Source organism: Epinephelus moara, chromosome 7, assembly GCF_006386435.1.
Source record: "Epinephelus moara isolate mb chromosome 7, YSFRI_EMoa_1.0, whole genome shotgun sequence".
NCBI classification, from domain to species: domain Eukaryota; kingdom Metazoa; phylum Chordata; class Actinopteri; order Perciformes; family Serranidae; genus Epinephelus; species Epinephelus moara.
Window position 1 is genome coordinate 23638260 of NC_065512.1, and position 18879 is coordinate 23657138.

At 41.2% G+C, this 18879-nt stretch overlaps 2 protein-coding genes across 2 annotated transcripts; one reads left to right on the forward strand and one right to left on the reverse strand.

The window, feature by feature from the left end:
- Nucleotides 1–261: 261 nt before the first annotated feature.
- ercc1 (excision repair cross-complementation group 1) lies at nucleotides 262–4960 on the reverse strand. Its single transcript, XM_050048769.1, has 9 exons — nucleotides 4792–4960; nucleotides 4099–4527; nucleotides 3849–3952; nucleotides 3493–3592; nucleotides 1737–1813; nucleotides 1225–1324; nucleotides 927–998; nucleotides 711–779; nucleotides 262–620 (listed from the first exon to the last, which is right to left on the reverse strand). The coding sequence occupies exons 1-9, from the start codon at nucleotides 4849–4851 to the stop codon at nucleotides 558–560; spliced, it is 1074 nt and encodes a 357-aa protein (XP_049904726.1). The 5' UTR covers nucleotides 4852–4960; the 3' UTR covers nucleotides 262–557.
- Nucleotides 4961–5923: 963 nt separating this feature from the next.
- Nucleotides 5924–17988, forward strand: sona (SON DNA and RNA binding protein a). Its single transcript, XM_050048644.1, has 10 exons — nucleotides 5924–6074; nucleotides 8145–8241; nucleotides 8613–8820; nucleotides 9245–9321; nucleotides 9427–11190; nucleotides 11783–12194; nucleotides 12293–12804; nucleotides 12938–13425; nucleotides 14136–14228; nucleotides 15752–17988. Exons 2-9 carry the CDS (start codon nucleotides 8214–8216, stop codon nucleotides 14208–14210), a joined length of 3564 nt encoding a protein of 1187 aa, XP_049904601.1. The 5' UTR covers nucleotides 5924–6074; nucleotides 8145–8213; the 3' UTR covers nucleotides 14211–14228; nucleotides 15752–17988.
- Nucleotides 17989–18879: the final 891 nt, after the last annotated feature.

Consider the following 18879-nt stretch of genomic DNA (forward strand, 5'->3'; position numbering starts at 1 on the left):
TGTTTAGCACATTAAGTTTAATAGTTACTCGAAAACTATATCTGATGGTACCTTATTAGTTTTTCAAATGCAAATGAGTTTACTTGAGGTTTTTATACAGTAGAGCAGAAATGTTCAATGTTCATGTTTTATCTACTTCAATAATTTTATTTGATATTTTAAATTATCCCTAGCTTTTGCAAGTCAGCGAGTCATTAAGCACCCCTTGTTGTTTCTTGTGGAGAACAAATTAACAGTCAGACAGAATTAAGGTACAGTATACAAATATTACAAAATAGCATTTATTTACATTTTTTAAAAAAAGAATACATCAAACTTAATCATAACTTAAAGCACAGAATTAATGAGCAGCTAAACTGTTCACATTAAAGTCTTAAAACATCACCCCTGGCTGATACACAATCTCAGGGCAGTCAGCATTTCTTTCTTCACTCCAGTAAATCAAGTGTTTGTAGTATGTAATTCAGTCCTCTGACGTGTGTGAGTGTGTCGCATGTTGTTCAATACGACCACCAACTTCTTTTCAGGAGCATGTCACACATCCATGGTAAGACGTTTCAGCTGTCTTTTGTCTTGGACTTGAGGAAGGGCTTATGCAGCACATCATAGAGTCGCCGTGCCTGCAAGCACAAAATGTCAACACGATAACATCACAAATGTTCCATCTACCTCCTGTGTACTCATACGGTGCACGTGTATTTTTAACTCACTTTTTGTGGACCAAGGCCCGGACAGAGGACCAAGTCTTCCTTAGAGGCATTGATGATTCCATCCACAGACTAACAAATGACAAAATTCATCATCTCAGTGTGAAAATATTAATTCAGAGCTCACCATCAAATCAGCCTGTGGATATGTCTGTGCATATAAACAGATCGTAGTATAGCTGCAATCTGAGGATGATTTTTCACACAATTGGTACTCACTGAGAAAGTTGACAGTAAGGTCATGGCATCGGTCTTGTTTATAGACTTCACAGTGGTCAGACAATCTGTAACCTTAAAACAAACCCACAAAATTATCAGTGCATTGTTAGAGAGACTGGAAATCACAGCAAGACTTTGCCAAACACTCTAACTGCATTTAATTTTCATTGAGTCTATGTGACTGTGTCATATTGAGTTATCACATTAAAATGCCTTCCATGTTCTTCAAATAGGCAAAATGATTAGAAATAGCAATAACACTCAGAATCTTTAATTACAAAACGGCAAATCCACACACCTTTGACAGATAGTTCTTTTCAACCTGCTCCTTCAGTGCATCTGCTGGTTTCTTTTCATATGACTTATATGTCTCCAGGTAACGCCCGGCTTCCTCTGGACTGTCAAATCAACATTGAGAAAATAAGTTATGTTTCTTTATTCATTTGATTGTACTAGTTTATTATCAGGCACCATGTTCCCTGATCAGCAAACAAAAAGACAATGAACAAGAGTAAGGCTAAAAGGCTCATTTTCATTTATTGATTCTGGCAAGATAAAAGAACATGATATAACAACATATTGTAAGATTTTTACTATTGCATAATTAAAAGTATTACAGGACATAAAACAGCCACTATAAACCCAAAGATGCACACTATCAGACTTTATCTTTCCCTTACACACTTTAGGTGGCAAGGCCAGGATAATAAAGAAGTAAACATTCAGAACTGTTTCCAAGTGCACACTCTTCTACGTCTATGTCCTGTAACAAACTGCTTAGTCCTTTTGGCAATCTGTTGAAGGTCTTACCTCCAAGCCAAGATGAGAGTGCAGTCAGCCATGATGCAGATGCGAGCCAGCTCCTTCAATGCATGATGAGGATCTTTCTGTGATGGAAAACCAATGTCAGTAAGACAAACTACAGGTGCTCTTAAAGCTTTATAAATGGAACTTGAGGCTATACTGCAAATTTCTGAACCAGATCTGACACTCATACAGTATCTCATATTTATCAACTCTTGCATTTATATTTTACTACATACAGTACTGAAACTGCCTCCAGTTGCACACGTCAGACTTCAATTACACCACTGTTGGCAAAACTTTTTCTACATAGGCAAGACATACGTCACAAATAGTTCTGCATGGATAGCTTACATTACAGCTCTCCTTTAAAGTTTAGTGTGTTGTCTGGGCCGTTCCATTTTGGTAAATATAACATTGCTAAATGCTCTAATCCTTGTACTTTAATGGGAAATGACATCACTTACCTGATAGCTATTATAGTAACCTAGCAAGCCTAGAAAACTGTAAAGGTATTTGTGTCTCCTGCTTTGTTATGAATTTGCTTTATAGCCTATGTTTTTGCTACTTGAGTTAACAGCTGACCAGATGTGTTCAAGTTTTTTTTAAGGTTAAATACTTAGATGAAACCAAACTGAACATTAAAAAAATGGAGTATCAGTCTTGAACTGCTGTAGCAGGAAGCTTTGAACTGAACTGAGCCAGCCACTCTTCATTCCTGACATAAACAGAGTCAAAATATATTTTTCACTTAACAGACTTTTAAGTACTGAGTCCTGAGTGAACCCACAGAGTAATTCTAAGGGCCGTTTCATAGTCGACACAAAGGCACGCAGACGCAAACGCATTGGCCGCCATGATGCGGGCTTGCGTCTCAAAATGTGTTGTCCATTTTTTTGATGCGCGATGCAGCGATGCATGTAATACCATGTGTTGCCAGCGGGGGTGATAATGCAAGTGACGGTACTTACCACAGGTGTGAAATATGGCGGGACCCCCATTTATGTGACAGTTATAGTGCCCTGCACTCTAATAAAATAGCAGTACCAACTAGCTACAGCAGTACTAGCTAGCCGGAATGTACCAGTGACTCTGCTACCCCCTATTGCGCGAGCGATGTATTGCATTTCAAGTGTTGCCCACGTCGCTTGCGTTCAATGTGTTGACTATGAAAGGAAGTGCGTTGCTCGCATCGCTTGCATCACTTGCTCGCGTTGCGTGCGTCAACTATGAAATGGCCCTAAACCTTTTCACTGCAAATGTTAAAGCAGGATGTAAATGAATTGTGAGATGACATCACATTAACAAATGTAACAAAGTAAAAGTGTATTTAATTTATTTTCTATTTAATTAACTGATTTAATACTTCATGCATCATTGCCTTTTAAATGCAAGGGTGCATCATTTAAACACTGAAAACGTGACGTATATCAGAGATAGGAATTCATTTTTAACAGAGTGTAATAGGAACTTTATGACACCTTAGAGCATTTGCCAACGCTAATTACAATTTGATCAAATTTATACAAACAGATATCAATTGATTAAAATATGCCTTCTTTGGATCTGATAATGATCTTCCCCATCTTAAAAGTTTGGTAAATACAGTAGTAACAACTGGAATATTACCTTATAGGAGTTAAAACATTACCGTTAACAAAACACAGCACTTTCAGCTGTGAGTCAGATAATATTGAGTAATTCAATATAACTTGTCAAAGTCAAATTTAATGTTTTGAATACAAAATATCTTTTAACTTACCACATCTACTTGTACCAGCAACACTCGCAGGGTGAAAGTCTGTCCAAGCTGCTTCAGACGTTCATGGATATAGTTTGGATTAAGATTGTGATACCTCAGACTTTATGCCAGGCCCAAAACAAAACACACAGGGGAAGAAAAAGACATATGAAAAAAGGGCATTTTGCACATCAGATATTAATCTAAAATAATAAGTGCTCGTCTGAATAATTAAGTGTGTGTATGATACCGTTAGGAAAACATGAAAATGCACCAAACAACGCACACATTGTTTGCTCCTCTACATACACATGCCAACACCTCTTCTGGATCCCACGTACCTACACACACACTGTTCTTGAGGCACAAAAACCCACCTGAGGAAGAGCGCACAAGTTGTCTGGCCCAAGACATAGTCTGGTACAACTTCTCCGAACTCCCAAGGGACACTCCTCACATACTTCAGGATAGGATTTCCCCTCTGAATTGGTAAAGACACATATGCAATGAGATACCTACCACTGAGCAAGACAGTTAAAGGGCCTGAGATCAGTCAAACTGGAATGTCAAACTTGGATGTTACCTGCTTGTGCCTAAGTTAAAAGGCACATACATGTTAATGCATACCTGTCGAGGACTGACAATGATACTGCTCCCAGACCCCACTGGTTTTGGACCCAGGCTTGGATCTGACCTTTGACAGTTCCCTTCTTTTTGGTCTGTAGCAGCAACTGTCTCCTCGCTCTTCTTTACATCTTCAGATCCACCTTCAGTCCCTTTATCACAGTCCTGAACTGTCTCACACCCTCCTGGGGCAGACGACACTGACTCTGCCCCACTTTGCTTCAGATTGTTCACACCAACATCTTCAGTCCTGAGCGGTTTGGGGGGACCGTCTCTCTTAGCAGGAGCAGCCACATTGCTTTTACTCTGGACGATATATTCTGCATATGAAAATGGCTGGTGAGCGGGCTCAGAGGCAGGCTTTACTGGTGATGAAGTTGAGGCAGATGTGCTCTGTCCAGCTTTGAATGAAGGTTGAAACTGCGGTTTTGGCTGGAAAACATTCACATAAAAAAATCCTGTCTGAGAGTCGAAAAGTATGAAAAGGACCACAAACAATCACTCGCGCTTTTAGCAAACTATACTGACCAAAACCTTGTGTTGCTGAGTTGGTAAGCTATTTAAAAGGTTAAATTTTTGAACTGTACGTTAACGCTCGTTGCCAACTGTAAAGTTAACGTTACTGTAGCTAGTTAGCTAGCTAGCTAATGCATAGCCGTTGTAAATACTTAATGTATATTCTAGCAAAATACTGACCGGTGCTCTTTCTTTGGTGAAAGCGGAGTCGTCCAGATTGATATTAAACCTCTTCTTCATGTCTTTAAGCTGGTGAAGACTTTCCAAGTGAACACATGCCACTGAAAAGTGAGACTTTGGGTAACGTTACTCAGTAGCGCGAGCTACTGACAGAGCTACAGTAGCGACTTCCGGTCTAAATCCTTCAAAATAAAAGCAACGTCTCGGAAAAAATAGGTATGAAGCTAATAATATTGATTAAATTGATTAAAGTATAATCACTCAAGACAAAGGCCATCTGGTTGTGTGTCAGTGAGACAAACACATTAGACTATGTGCTAAGGTTGTAAACTTTGTTGATGTCTGGTACTAGATGTGGTTCCACTTCACTTGAAATTATATGCACAACCAGAGAAGGTAAAAGCTGAAATGAAAATAAAGGCTTATCTTGTGCATATCATTTTGTCATAAGTATGGTGATTAGGCAGCAATTTTACAAACATGTAAGTCCCAGACTACATCATGGATGCATCGTTTAGTTCACTGGCCAATGGGAAATGTGTTGTAAAGTATGAGCACTGTGAAGAAAATCACTGGCAATTTAGTGACAACATGGAATACAATTAAAACACTCCGGTTTCAGATGCCAACCTGCAGAGAACTTTTCAGGTTGGCTTTTTCTTACTTATTTATACAAACCAATTATGGTGTCATAGTGTTCACCTTCAAGTTTATGTTTATTTTTGTCATTTCAAGAAATATAGCTGGATTAAATAATGCTTCTCTCTGGACCAAAATATAAAAGAGCAATTCATTAAGATGGTGTATGTAAAAATATGCATCAAAAACCTGAGTGAAATAAAATATCTGAGTTTAAATTCAAGTAAAATACAAACGACAAAGTTAAAGATACAAAGGTCCGCAATTTACGCATATACACCCATTTAACTTTTGTCACCGTGAATTTCGCCTTGGGGATGAATAAAGTTATTCTTATTCTTACATGGAATAAAAAATATGATGATGTCATAGGATTAAAATCATTGTATTTCTATCAGTATCACTTCTATAGTTTACTCCGGTCTGCTGCCTTGGAGCATGAAGAGTTGCCTAGGAGACAGTGACGCCGCTATTCAAACCGCGTAGCATGGCATTTTGGGATACCATTCCCCATCATGGCGGATCAGGTAGTTCGCTAACGTAAACGGTTAGCATATACAACGGTTGTTTGGATTCACACTCCTAAGGACTGCAGCTTTCTGGCATTTTCTACACAGGGGCCGCATCAACCGAACACAAACTGGGTAATTATATGCTACAGAGTCGGCTGCTGTGATGAGCGAACGAACTTGCTTTGTTGAAACAAGTAGCAGCTAATGTCTTAGCTAGTTTGAATAGCTACGAGCATGCTAACGCAGCTAGCGGTAATGGTGGTGAACGAGTTGGCAGTGGGTCGCCGCTTAGGCCGCGGCGTGCAGGCAGCATGTTTGACTCTTAAAGCCCATACATTGCCTTACTGGAGCGTGTAAAACAAGTGAGGTTTCAAGAATCAACCATTTAATTGAAGTAAATTACAGCTAATGTTATATTGACTTGGGATGTAGTTAGCTAGCCGCAGTGATCCGTGAATGAACGTTAACGCAGGCCTGACAGTGATCAGTGTTATCTAACGTCTTAATGTCTGTTACTACTGGAAACTTTTTTCTCCTTTTGCCTCTATTATCCATGCAGCTTTTGCCTAACAATACGTATTAATAATTATTTTTGGTGTAACTCAACACTGTGTTATAATGTGAACGAAGAGTTGGGGTAACTTAATATTAGCTTACGGTACTTGATATCTAAAGTAACATGTCGGCAACCGTACCTTTGATAGCTAACGTTAGCTTTAGCATCAACTGAAGCGGTAACAGTTAGCTAGGTGTTATGGCTACATAACCTCAAATGCCGGTGCGGTTTACGTGGTTTTGTTTTCGGTTAAGTAGCTTTTCATAAATTTTTAACGCAATTTAAATATACAGTGAGAGTTTGGCTCAATTGCCAGTGTTTATGAGTAAGAGTGCTTCTCACATGCTATGTTTGTATACTAGCAGGGCTAATGTTCGCCGTATTAAAGCTTTACGATTGTAGGACGTCTAACATTACTTTCTTTAGTCAAACGCAGTATTTATTCAATTGTTCATTTTTTTTTAAATTTTGTGAAAAATAATAAAGTCATCCGTATGTATACAAAGGGCAGTGGGCTAACAGTAAAATAAATGTAGATTTAATAAGTTGTCTTTTAAAGATCTAAGACAGTTTTTAATGTGTAGCAAGGAAATATAGTCAATCTTTGCATTTAGTTGTTTTACAGACTTTGTTTGCTTTAGGAATCCGACCTCACTGGTTAGAGAGATGCTGCAGGGGACGGCAACGCTGCCTTTGTTGGGTTAGGAAGTTGTCTAGTGTTATGTCTTAGATGGTTATGCCATTGACTTGTACTACCAGTGCTCCGGCTTTTGGTGTGTTTGTTACACGTTTGGTCACATCCAGGTCAGTGGTGATAAGGCAGGTATTGCCGGCAGTTTATTCTCCCTGAAGATGGCTGATCTGTTAGGAAACCCATAATACTGTTCACTATCACCTGTCCTTGTACTGACTCTTTGGAAACTAATTGAAAACTTTACAGCCTGCAAAATCAAAAGCAAAGTGAAACCAGCTACTGTGTTATCCTTATCAGTAATCTTATCAGCTTTCCACATTTGTGCTGAGACATACTGAAGGTTTAAGCATTGGATTGTGTGTTCACAGACAAGCTGTCGAGTTTGCATGCCAAATCGTCCATTTAAGTTACTGTGCTTGAACAACAGTATGTGGTTGAAAAATTGAATATAACATGATCAGAAGATGTTCTCACAATACCTGTTTAGGTTTAGGAATGAGACCTCAACATGTATTTTATTTTTTTTCCCCCTCTGTGTCTCATTTGAGCACAAATTGGAAATGGATCAGTTCCAGTCTTTCCTCTTGGAGATGGATATTCTTGGAGCATTTCTCATCTGCAATGTTGGTTTTAGTCACAGAGGGACTATATGCAACAGTAGTCTAATGCAACAGAATTGCAGTAAATCCTGCCTTCATGGAGGTTAAAATGTTAAGTTTCTATTCAAACTTTTTTAGAGAGGGATTGATTTAGTTTTAGTTTTGGAGGCTGTAGTTTGTCTAGGCTTTGCACAGCATGGAGTGGCTAAAGCAGCCTGACCAGGGCTCATGGAAAAACCCTTTTATTAGATGATTGTGTTATTTAAAATTTGGCTACGAAATCTATACATCCTCTTGTGTTGGTGCTGCATTCTTTGTTGCTTAACTTACAATACCTTTGTTTTTCTCGCCAGTGTTGAGTGAGGGAGCGGCACGCCAGTGACATTAAGAAGACCTTCTACAAAATCAGGGGCACCGGCACAATGGAATGTGCAGTGGACATCCCCTCAGGTGAGTGATTGATAAGACACAAATAAACTTGTCATTACAATGTTTACCCATTTTGATTTAGTTAATTTTACTGCTGTTTTCTCCCAGATTTCAGGTTTGAATTGTTAGTTTATTGTAAAAGACTGCCAAATGCCCCCTAGCTATGTATCACTTCACTCTTTGCATATCTTGAACGTTTTAGACAGTAAAATGACTACAATGATCAACACAAGCCTTCAGATCAAGCAAAATAAAATGTACTATTTTTAGGTGCAGCACTAATCAAAGAGCCTAACTTGCTCTAGGTTTTGTTTTTTGTTTTTTTGTTTTTTAAACATATCATGAGTTTGCCAAACACTTGTGTAATCTGAAATACTGGCTGCCCTGTGCAGGAGAAGATGAGGCACCTGAGAAAGACGACATGAATGCCAAGGAAGGGAATGAGCCACCTCACAAGAAAAACAAGAAGCACAGAAAACACAAGAGCAAGAAGAAGAAGAGGAAGAGAAAGGGGGAAAAGGAGAGCAGTTCAGAATCTGGTGCTGAGTCGGATGTAGAGCCAACACCGCCGCCGAGGCCGGTCAGGACCACCAGAGCCAGGTAAGAAAAAGTTCAATTTAAATTAAAATACATTGTGCAAACTAGATACATTGTTGTACGAGACTTGACTCTATCTGACAAAACACCACAATGGAATTTTGGTGGGTGTTATGGTGATTGATTAATACACAGAAAACGTTAACATAGTGTGGATTATGAGGTGTAAGGCACTTGGCACAAACATTTTGACACAGATGTAAGTGTCTAGAATATGGTTTGGAATCCACATTTCCCATATTCTCTGGAGGGTTGTCTAAGAAAAGCCACCAATCCTATTGAAAGGATTTTTCTAATGCTTATACAAGATTTTGTACATTACCCAAACTCAAAAGGAGACCTACTTGTGTTTTACTTGTATTGGGAACTTAGATTTTACACATTAACAAGAAAAAAATGCAATTTTGTATTTTCCTTGTGTTTGTAGTGCCAGACTGGCTGCAGCTGCAGGAGTTGGAGACCAAGCTGGGCAGAAGGAGGAGGGCAAAAAGGATGCAATTACAGGTAGGAGACCTTCACCCACAAGCACTTCATATTTTCTTTTAAAGTAATAATTTAATTCCAGTCACTTGTTAAAAAAATAAAATGGTTCTTTACTTCTGCTCTCAGATCGTGCAGACACAGAGGGAGATGCAAAATCCAAAAAACACAAAAGACACGCTGCTAAAAAGAAGAAAAAGAAGAGGAAGAAAGATGAAAAACAGGAAAAGAAATCCCCGTCTCGCTCGCCATCTGAAAGCAGCTCAGCTTCAGGCTCTGAGTCTGAAGGTGAAGGAGGGAAAGGGGTTGGTGATGGCAAGTACTCTCCAGCTGCAGCATCTGACCTGCAAGAACCGGTGTCTAAACTGCTTTCAAAAAGCAAACGAGGGGAGAAACCTGAATTGCTTGGAGTGAAGAAAGAGGAGATATCAGATATGGATATGTCCCAGGCTGGAGGGAAGGACAGTAATACCAATCGATCAGAAAAGGATATGAGGTTGCCCTCTGCAGGCCCAGATGAGATAACGCAGACAGCAACAGTTAAGGTTAAGACAGAGAGTGGTCTTGCTGATGGTACATTCAGCCATGCCCAGGAACTCCCTGACATCATCCCTAAACAGGAAAGTTCTACCCCAAGAGACGACCCAGGCCTGAAAGATCAGGCAAATTCAGTTCAGAGATCCAGGTCTCCTTCCCCTCCCAGGGTTTTAGACATTAAAAGGTCTGGCTCAAGTCGTAGTCGTTCACCAACACCTAGTCCTAATAGGGAGCGGTCTGATGGGCAAACAGCAGCAGCAATAAAAGAACGGTCACGAACCCATTCCAGGTCAACCTCAAAGGGAAAACGGTCTACAACTCCTCTGAAGAGTCGCCAGCTGTCCCGCTCTCAGTCCCGCTCTCAGTCCCCTAAATCCAGAAGGAAGTCACTCTCCCCGTCCCCAAAGTCTCCCAAGAGAGCTACCCGTCACTCTCGGTCCACCTCTCGCTCCCTCACCCCCAAGAAGAAGGTGTCAAAGTCTCCAAGGAAGTCTCCTAAACGTCGGAGGAGTTCATTGTCTGTTTCTCCAAAACGACGCAGAAGTTCTCACTCTCCTAAAAAGAGGGTCTCACGATCCCCTAAACGTGGTGGCCGCAGGTCCCCCTCTCTATCTCGGTCTCCAAGGAGAAGTCGAAGGTCAGAGTCACGGTCCCGTGGAGGCACAAGGCACTCCAGGGTCCGCTCACCTAGACGAGGTGGTGCAGTAAGCAGGCGTTCAAGGTCACGGTCCATCACTAGAAACCGTCGCTCAAGCTCTAGAACAAGACGTCCTGTACGTCGCTCCAGGTCGAGGTCGCCGGCAAGACGTGCAGGAGGTAGGCGCTCCAGGAGTCGATCCTTGTCTCGACGTAGGAGGTCTCCACCCCCCAGATCTCGCCGCTCACGCTCCCGGTCAGTCCGCAGGAGCAGGCGGACTCGGTCACGGTCCGTTGTAGTCCTTAAGCGCAACCGGCGCTCCAGATCAAGGACTCCCCGAAAGCGGAGCAAATCCCGCTCGCCAGTGAGAAGGCGCTCCCGTTCCCCTGCCAGGAGAAATCGATCACCACCAAGGTCTGGCAAACGCTCCAAATCTCGCTCGTTATCTCGAAGGCATCGGTCAAAGTCACACACACCAATACCTGTCAAGAGGAGGTCCAGATCTCCTAAAAAGAGTGGAAGAAGGTCAAAGTCTAAATCTGTCTCTGCGGGCTTGAACAGATCTAAGTCTAGGTCCAGGTCTGAGTCAAGTGATGAGAGGTCTGACAGCTCTTCCCCAGCAAGATCCACATCTTCCTCTCCTGTTAAAGAGATGAAGCCTTCCTCTCCTGAGGCAGAGCAGACAGATGGAGAAAGTGGAGGATTTACAGCGACAGCAGGTCAGTCTTTTTTCATTGCTATATTTTTAAAGAAATACTTCACCCACAAAATGACTATTTGTCTATCAGTTACTCGCTGGATTCTCTATTCATCGTAGAGGCATGGAAAAATGCAAAATTTTTCACAAATTCAAGGTAATGCATAGCGAGTAATTGATACACAAATGGCACACTATAAAAACTTAAATTGATATTGTTCCTAAAATTGCTGTATCTGCTCTCTGTCTATCACAAAAAACTTAAATTGCTGTTCTCCACAATCTGGAAAATGTTACTTGTAGATCAATTGGATGTAACCATTGACTTGACTGCAATATTACAGTTGATATATTGCCCATACTCATCATCAAATTCAAGTATCAGTCACGTTACTCTCCACTTCTCAGGCCTTCAAGACAATCAGAGTTGGAAAACATCATCTTGCTCCTTGTTGGGTTTTTTTAACGAGCAGTGAATGTTTATTGTTACTGAATACTTGCAGTATATACAGAGTTAAAAGTACAAACTCCAAAAATTCAAAGCTCAGATCAACAGTTATTTGTGTTACTGTTGCCTTGAAATGTCTTAACATGCCTCAACATTTATGATGCAGGTGGCTGGAAACCCATGCCCCCAGCAGCTGCCTCCAGTTCTCAAGCCGGGAGCTCCTCAGGTACGTTGCAGGAGCAACCTAAAAGACTTTCTCCAGACCATAACAAGGACCAGAGGGAGCGTACAGGCTCCTCCAATGAACGGGATGTTTCCAGGTCCAGGTCTGGTTCCAGAGAACCTGGCACGGACCCAGATGGGTCCGATTGTTCCGAAGGCTCAGATGAAGAAGAGGATTCTTCCTCTCCAGTTAAAACAGTATCTAAACGCCAGAGAAGCTCCTCAGGTTCAGCATCTCCAGGGGTGCAGAAGAAGCAGCGGTCACGCACACCTACGGATCGCAGGAAACTTTCACGCTCAACTTCTTCACCTCGACGATCAGCATCCAAGTCTACATCCAGAAGGAAGCAGTCTAGGTTTGTTGTGTGCTCTAATGCTAACATCATGCTGCACTAGTAGATGTAATTAAAAAGTCTGCAAAATTGTTCATCTCTTATCATTCATCTTTTCCCAGGTCCAAGTCTCCTGTGAGGAAAAGAGAGTCCGTCTCCCCATCAGAAAGAAAGAAACGACGGTCTAAATCTCGGAGTCCTGCCCGGAGGCGGAGGTCACGCTCCCCCGCGCGGCGTAAGCGATCACACTCCAAGTCACGAACCAGAACCCGCCGATCCAAGTCCCGCTCTCCAACCCGAAAGAGGCGATCCCGCTCACCCAACCCCCGTGGAAGGAGGAGGTCCAAGTCCACAGAGAGAAGCAAGCGATCTAAGAGCCGCTCCACAGGACGGAGGAAAAGGTCAGGAGACAGAAGCAGGCGATCAAGGTCTCGTTCTTCCGACCGCAGACGCAGGTCTAGGTCAAGAGGTCGGGGAAGGCGCCCTGTGTTTCGCAGTCGTTCATTTGATAGGCGAGACCGTTGGAAAAGGGAACCTAGCCACTCTCCAGTTCTCATTCTACGCAAACAGCGCCGCTCAGGGTCCCGGACACGGCGCAGCACCAGCAAGACTCCTCCACGGCTCACTGAACTGGGTAAAACATTTTGATAGTCACCAGTGACAGTCAAACTGAAAAAGTTTTCTCACTTTATTTACATGGCTCGTCTGCTTAATCTTCCTCTCTGTGCTCCCCGTTGTTGCTTATAACCCTCTCTGTCTGTCTTCAGATAAGGACCAGTTACTGGAGATAGCCAAAGCTAATGCTGCTGCCATGTGCGCTAAGGCGGGGGTGCCCATTCCTGAGAGTCTTCGGCCGAAAGCCATCCTCCAGCTCCCTCTGCCCACTCCATCTCCTGCCCCCCTGTCCTTACCTCTACCTTTACCTCTCCCAATGGGCATGGGGATGCCCAACATGCCGAATATGCCCAACATGGGTCCAATGGGGCTCCCCAATATTCCAGGAATGCCCAGCATGTCAAACATCACCATGAGTGCTGCTATGGCAAGTATGACAGCAGCTACTATGACAGCTGCCTTGACCAACATGGGTGCTCTGGCGGCCATGCCTCCCCTTGCCCCGCTTCCGACCATCACTAACAAGCCTCCCCCGTGTCTCGCGCCCCCAACGCCAACCCTTAACCTGGACCACATCGAGGAGGCAAAGAGGAAGGTCACTCAGCAAGCTAACATACACACCATCAAGGAGCTTACCGAGGTAAATGGTTTACATGTGTTTTTGTGATTACACTGTAATAATAATGTCTACCCAGGCTCCACACTAACGCTTTCACCAGCATCACTGATGCTACCAAATTTCTTAGTTGGTCACACCAGCACATGATTTGGCCGCACCCTTTGTGTTGCTAGGTTTTTTACATATGGATTTGCCAAATACTTGTGTAATCTGAAATACTGGCTGCCCTATGCAGGTGAAGATGAGGCACCTGAGAAAGACGACATGAATGCCAAGGAAGGGAATGAGTTTTAAATCCGAAATGTTACTCAAATAGTAATAGCAGAATAGGGAGTGAGAGGGCGCATGGAAGCGACGATACATGTAACCAAATTATCATTATTTCTAAAAGTGCAGCACAGTGAGGATGCAGACATTTCACACAGCTGATGTATATAACCCAGACCTGCTGATGTGTGTCTAATCCTCATTAGACCATTTTCTGAGAAAGCTGTAACTCTGTTTGTTGCTATAGAGACGTCAGTCTGCAGCGTGCACTGGCATGAATGTGACCATGTGAAATTTGAACTTGCATACTCACCAAAAATGTTTGTGGACTGACCATTGTGGTCGCAGTGTAGAGCCCTGTGTACATGTTTGATAGAAACAATGTTGAAGAGTGCGTAATGTGGTTGTGTTTTTCAGGGTAACTGAAAAGTAACTCATTCGTTTGTTTTTTTCTGTTTTTGTAGAAGTGTAAGATGATTGCAAATAGCAAGGAGGAGATGGCCATTGCTAAACCCCATGTCTCAGATGATGAAAGCTAAAACCGCCAAGCCCTCACGGTAACACTTTTTAATCTTCTATTTCTTTGTCAGTCTGTGTCTTTGTCTTAATGATCGTGTTTTATTTATTCCGTTGTGCACATTGATTGATTTTTAACAGCGGATATTAAAAAGCCTTTTGCATGCCATGGTTCTCATTTCCAAACCTCAATATTTGAGTATTACTTTTTGGCAACTAAATTATGCATTTGTTTTTTCAATTTTAAGCTTATTAAATTGATGTCAATCTTGTCCGGTTGATCGTTGGTCCAGTCGCAACACATTCATTGACTTAATCAGGAATCAGTTTCTTTATCCAGCCACAATGAAACCGTTTTCGTCTTTCTGTCCCTGTTTGAGAAATTGTAAAAACAAAAAACAATCCATTCTATTTTTTTCAGATTCCGTATTTTCTGGTTTATTTTGTCTGAATTCTGTGTTTTATGATCTAAGCACACTTTGTCATCAGAATGAGTGTCTAAATAAAATTTCAACAATAAAAAAATAATCAAAGTGAATTTGATGTAGGACAACTTTGCACTTTTTTTCTTATCAAAGAAAGTGGTTCAGTACATTAATTAAACAAAAGATCCCAACAACAAAACAAACGTTTCAGTACAGTACAGGTCAGAATACAGGAGCACTCCAACTTAAGTGTCAGCCTGTTTGACCTCGGAGATGCAGGTGACAGCTAGCCTGATACAGAGGAGAAGCACAGGAGGGCAGGACTTGATCCAGCTTGGCTGACTGAGGAAAAAAAAACCTTCGGTCAAGCTAGCTGTGACTCACATCTCCGCGGTGAAACCAGCTGCTGCGAGTAGAGCGGTAATGACACTTGCGAATGTAAGTCTGAATTTTTTTTTTTAAATTAAATTAGATTTTGTCTAGTTTTAGAGGATTGGCCTAATCAACTGGCTGGTTGCATTTATTGACTACTAACTGGCCCTGTTGTGTGTGAGCTGAGCTGAGAGCGGAGGACAGAAGCAGCGTGCCCATAAATGACACCACAGCAGCATTGGTTTTTTTCCTGTTCATTCGGCTTAGAAACTGTTACAATAATGCTTACAATGGTAGAGAAAGCGCTGATCTTTATCAGTTGCATCCACATTTTGGCAAAACTCCATGATAATCTGCATTTTAAAGCTGATTACAATTTGATTTTTAAAATTCTGAGATCCCGTCTGTGTTTTCTGCTTCTCTGCAATCATAGGTAACTAAAACAAGTCATGCATCTTCATGAAATATTCTACCTTTTCCTTCATGTATTCTCCCTTTGGCGTAGCACTCCATCTGTCACCCTCATCTTTGGGTTGTCCATCTCTACATCCTTCATCATTTATATATCTGTTTATTGTATTTATTCCAATTTTCACTTGTTTAGACCCATAGTGACTTAGTCGAAATGCCATCAGCCTTCCCGTAACTGTATTGTTCCTCTGCGTATTAAATACACAAGCCAAAGTTATAATGAAACCCAATGTTCTCTGTTGACATTAAATGACGATCAAACTTTGACCTTTGTTTCTCTTTTTGTCTACATGCAGCCACTCCTCAATGGACTGAAGGAAAATGTAAAAAAAAAAAAAAAAAAAAAACACAAAAAAAAACGCTTTACAGGAGGACCTACCTTCCAACAGTTCCCTCTGGCAGCCAGATGACTTAACTGAGCCTCATTAACCACCAAGAAGAAGAAGAAGAAGAAGAAGAAGAAGAGCACCCTAGTTGTCACAGTTACATTATAGGCGCACCAGCCACTGCCCCACCCAGCTCCCCAGTTTGTTTCTGTTAGCGTGTATGAGAGAGCGCGACTGGCAGACTGTCACCTCTGATACCACTGAGTAAACTGGACATACGGACATGTGTGCACAGTTGTATGACTGAGAGTGCGAGTCTGTGTGTGAATTGTTAGTGTGTGTGTGTGTGTGTGTGTGTAGTGACTCTCACCACCAACTCCTCAGTGTTGCTGCTCATTTAAGCGGTCACTGTTGTAAAGACTGAAGAGGAAACAAACCAAACTAACTAGTGGCGCAAGTGTTTTTTTGTAAAAGATTAGTTTCTCTAAATTTTACTTTTATGCTTTCTTAAAGAATTGTGTTGAGTGGAGACTGCTTCCTTGTTCTGCTGTATTCCCCCTTGGTTATCTCTAGTCCCTGATTTTATATAAACAAGCGATGCAGAGAAAGTTTTCGGTGGATCCTCACGTGGGATTTGTTTTCAGAAGCCTGGGTCTTCAGGGCAAGAGAGCGACCACGTGAATCCTGGAACAGGGCGCTAGATCTGATTATTTTGAAGGATAGGAATAACTGAATATATTTGCTGCGAAAAGGTTTGAATTTCGGCTTTGACTGAGGTTATTATTTTGATTCACAGAACATGACTAATTCAGTAAGCACTGCCCTGGGTGTGATTTTCATTCCCTCTATTTTAAACAGCATTAACCTGATGTTTGACTCTAACCTGGTCTTTCATTTGGGCTTTGTTGGGATTTTTTTTCCCAGCTTGCGAACATATTTGCTGTATATTTAAATGGACATTTCATCTGCCACAGTTTTAACACCAACATCCTAACATGCCGTGTTTTGCAGAACACCATAATATATAATATAATTTAAGATGCACAAAAAGCATACCGTTACTATTTGCTGAGAATTGCCATGATAGCATTTTAAGACTAGATGACATTTGGTCGCGTGCAAACATTTGAAAGACTTGATCACAACTAAGATCTGACTGTAAGCCACCAACCTTCAGCTACATCTGTGTAACACTTTTTATTTTCCTTCATAACAAACCAGACGGGTGAAAATGTAACTTCCCTTAAACTTCACACTGTAAATGTAGGTAATTATTACTTGTTTAGAAGAACATTTCTAATTCACCATGTGATTAAATACATGCTTAACAGTGGGGTTTTTTTTTTTTTTAAATAAATATGCTTTTGCCTTTCTGTTGCTGTTTATATTATTAAAACATAACTTGGTGGCGTCTCAAGGTACACATGGAGAACATAATTCTTGTTTTGCGCTGGGGGTGAAAAAGTTTATTATGTTCTCAACTGTGCCATTGTTAAAAGTTTTTTTTTTTGTAACAGACAATCAGGTTCTTTGTCTCGTGTTTTTATTTTCTTTAGAAACGGCTATAACCACATGAAACTAACAGATCTTGCAGCATTGTGTTCATGTGGTACCTAGGAGAGAGTTGTTATGGACAACATAATGCGTAGTGACATGCAATGGTAATGTTAGAACCCAACAAGCCCTTTTCATTTAATTCACAGATGCATTTAACATCTGCTTTACTTGTAAATGTCACCCTGGCCACTAGTAGATCCTCTGCGTGAGCTGCATCTGAGGAAACGGGGGTCCAAGTTTCAATGAATGCTTTTATCCCATTGGATAGCTGAAGAACAAAGATGAACTTGGTGCTTGTGGATAACTGTCAGGGGGTGAAGTTTTTAATAAATCTTACACTCATAATTAATTTTTTTCATGCAAGAGGGAAATTCTTTGTTGACCTCCCACACCCAGGGCTGTTGAACTGTGGAAGATAATCTGTCGAGGTTTTTGTCAAACTGTAACTATACTGACTCTGCACCAAAAGCGTAGTTGAACTGTTGAATTGATTCCCGGAGGTGATCTTTAGCTATTTTAATGACAGAGAAAAGGAAGAAAATACATTTTAGGATTCTTTTTTTGTTTTTTGTTTTTGGTCATTTGAATATGACATCGCCTGCTTTGTACATAAATGTGTTGATGTTTATTAAAAACCTCAATGATCTGTATGTACTTGTGTCCCTGTGTGCTGTGTTCACTTTAGTAATTTTATCATAATTTGATCCTTGATTCTAGAATATTGAGCTGTTTATCTGCATGTTTTAAAGCCAATAGGTGCACCATGCTCTTCATCCTGTTGTGTCTTTTGGGAGGATGCGGTAGCAGTACGCATCCTATTTCACAATCAAGGGGATAATAACTTTAGTTTGAAAGAAATCCACATGGAGCTGAGCTTTTCTACTGAGTATTTTTGCACATAGTCTACAAGTTTCCCTTGTTTAAAATTAGACCGGGCTGCCAGGTGCGAATGGGGTCATAGAATAAATGCTAAGTGTGGTGACATTGACCCAGTTGTGCATTGCTCAGCAGTGAGCAGCCGGCTTCCAGATCTATAATGAAAGCCTTCACAGCAGAGATGGAGCCCAATAGCACAACTTGACTGTACACGGTATTGATTTATAAGACTTAGTGCTTGTGTGTGGGCAGATTGTGCAATTGCCTGTGTGAGAGAAAGATAAAGATAGAGAAATATAAGTGCATGCTTTTATATAAGTGTTTGAAGTGGGCTGACACCAACATGTCATTTCCTGTGTGCTCGGGTAATTGCAGTGTTGGTTCAGAAAATATTTTAGGACAGAAAACACCTGTAGTTTTGAAACTCACCTACAAGTGGTGCACTTTCTCTTTGTTTTGACTACGCTTTTATTGTGGAGGTCAGAAGCTTTTTTAAAAAAAAAGGAGTTTTGGACTCTTTCCATCAACAAAAAATCGCCCTAAAACACTACAATGTAAAGCTTTAACAGACTGTGTAGGAGCAGTGGTAAAGCACCTAAAGTATAAGGACTTTTTGACACAAACACTTTATTTTCAGTTTACAAGTTGTCTGATTTACTCAGATG

Excerpts from the sequence above, each read along its gene's own strand:
- ercc1 (XM_050048769.1), bottom strand. The coding sequence starts at position 4,851 with ATGAAGAAGAGGTTTAATATCAATCTGGACGACTCCGCTTTCACCAAA. Across the intron at positions 3,593-3,848 it reads ACTTGTGCGCTCTTCCTCAG|TCTGAGGTATCACAATCTTA; the intron begins GTGGGTTTTTGT and ends CCTGGCATAAAG. Across the intron at positions 780-926 it reads CCTTACTGTCAACTTTCTCA|TCTGTGGATGGAATCATCAA; the intron begins GTGAGTACCAAT and ends GTCATTTGTTAG.
- sona (XM_050048644.1), top strand. The coding sequence starts at position 8,214 with ATGGAATGTGCAGTGGACATCCCCTCAG. Across the intron at positions 8,821-9,244 it reads GTCAGGACCACCAGAGCCAG|TGCCAGACTGGCTGCAGCTG; the intron begins GTAAGAAAAAGT and ends TTGTGTTTGTAG. Across the intron at positions 11,191-11,782 it reads AGGATTTACAGCGACAGCAG|GTGGCTGGAAACCCATGCCC; the intron begins GTCAGTCTTTTT and ends TTTATGATGCAG.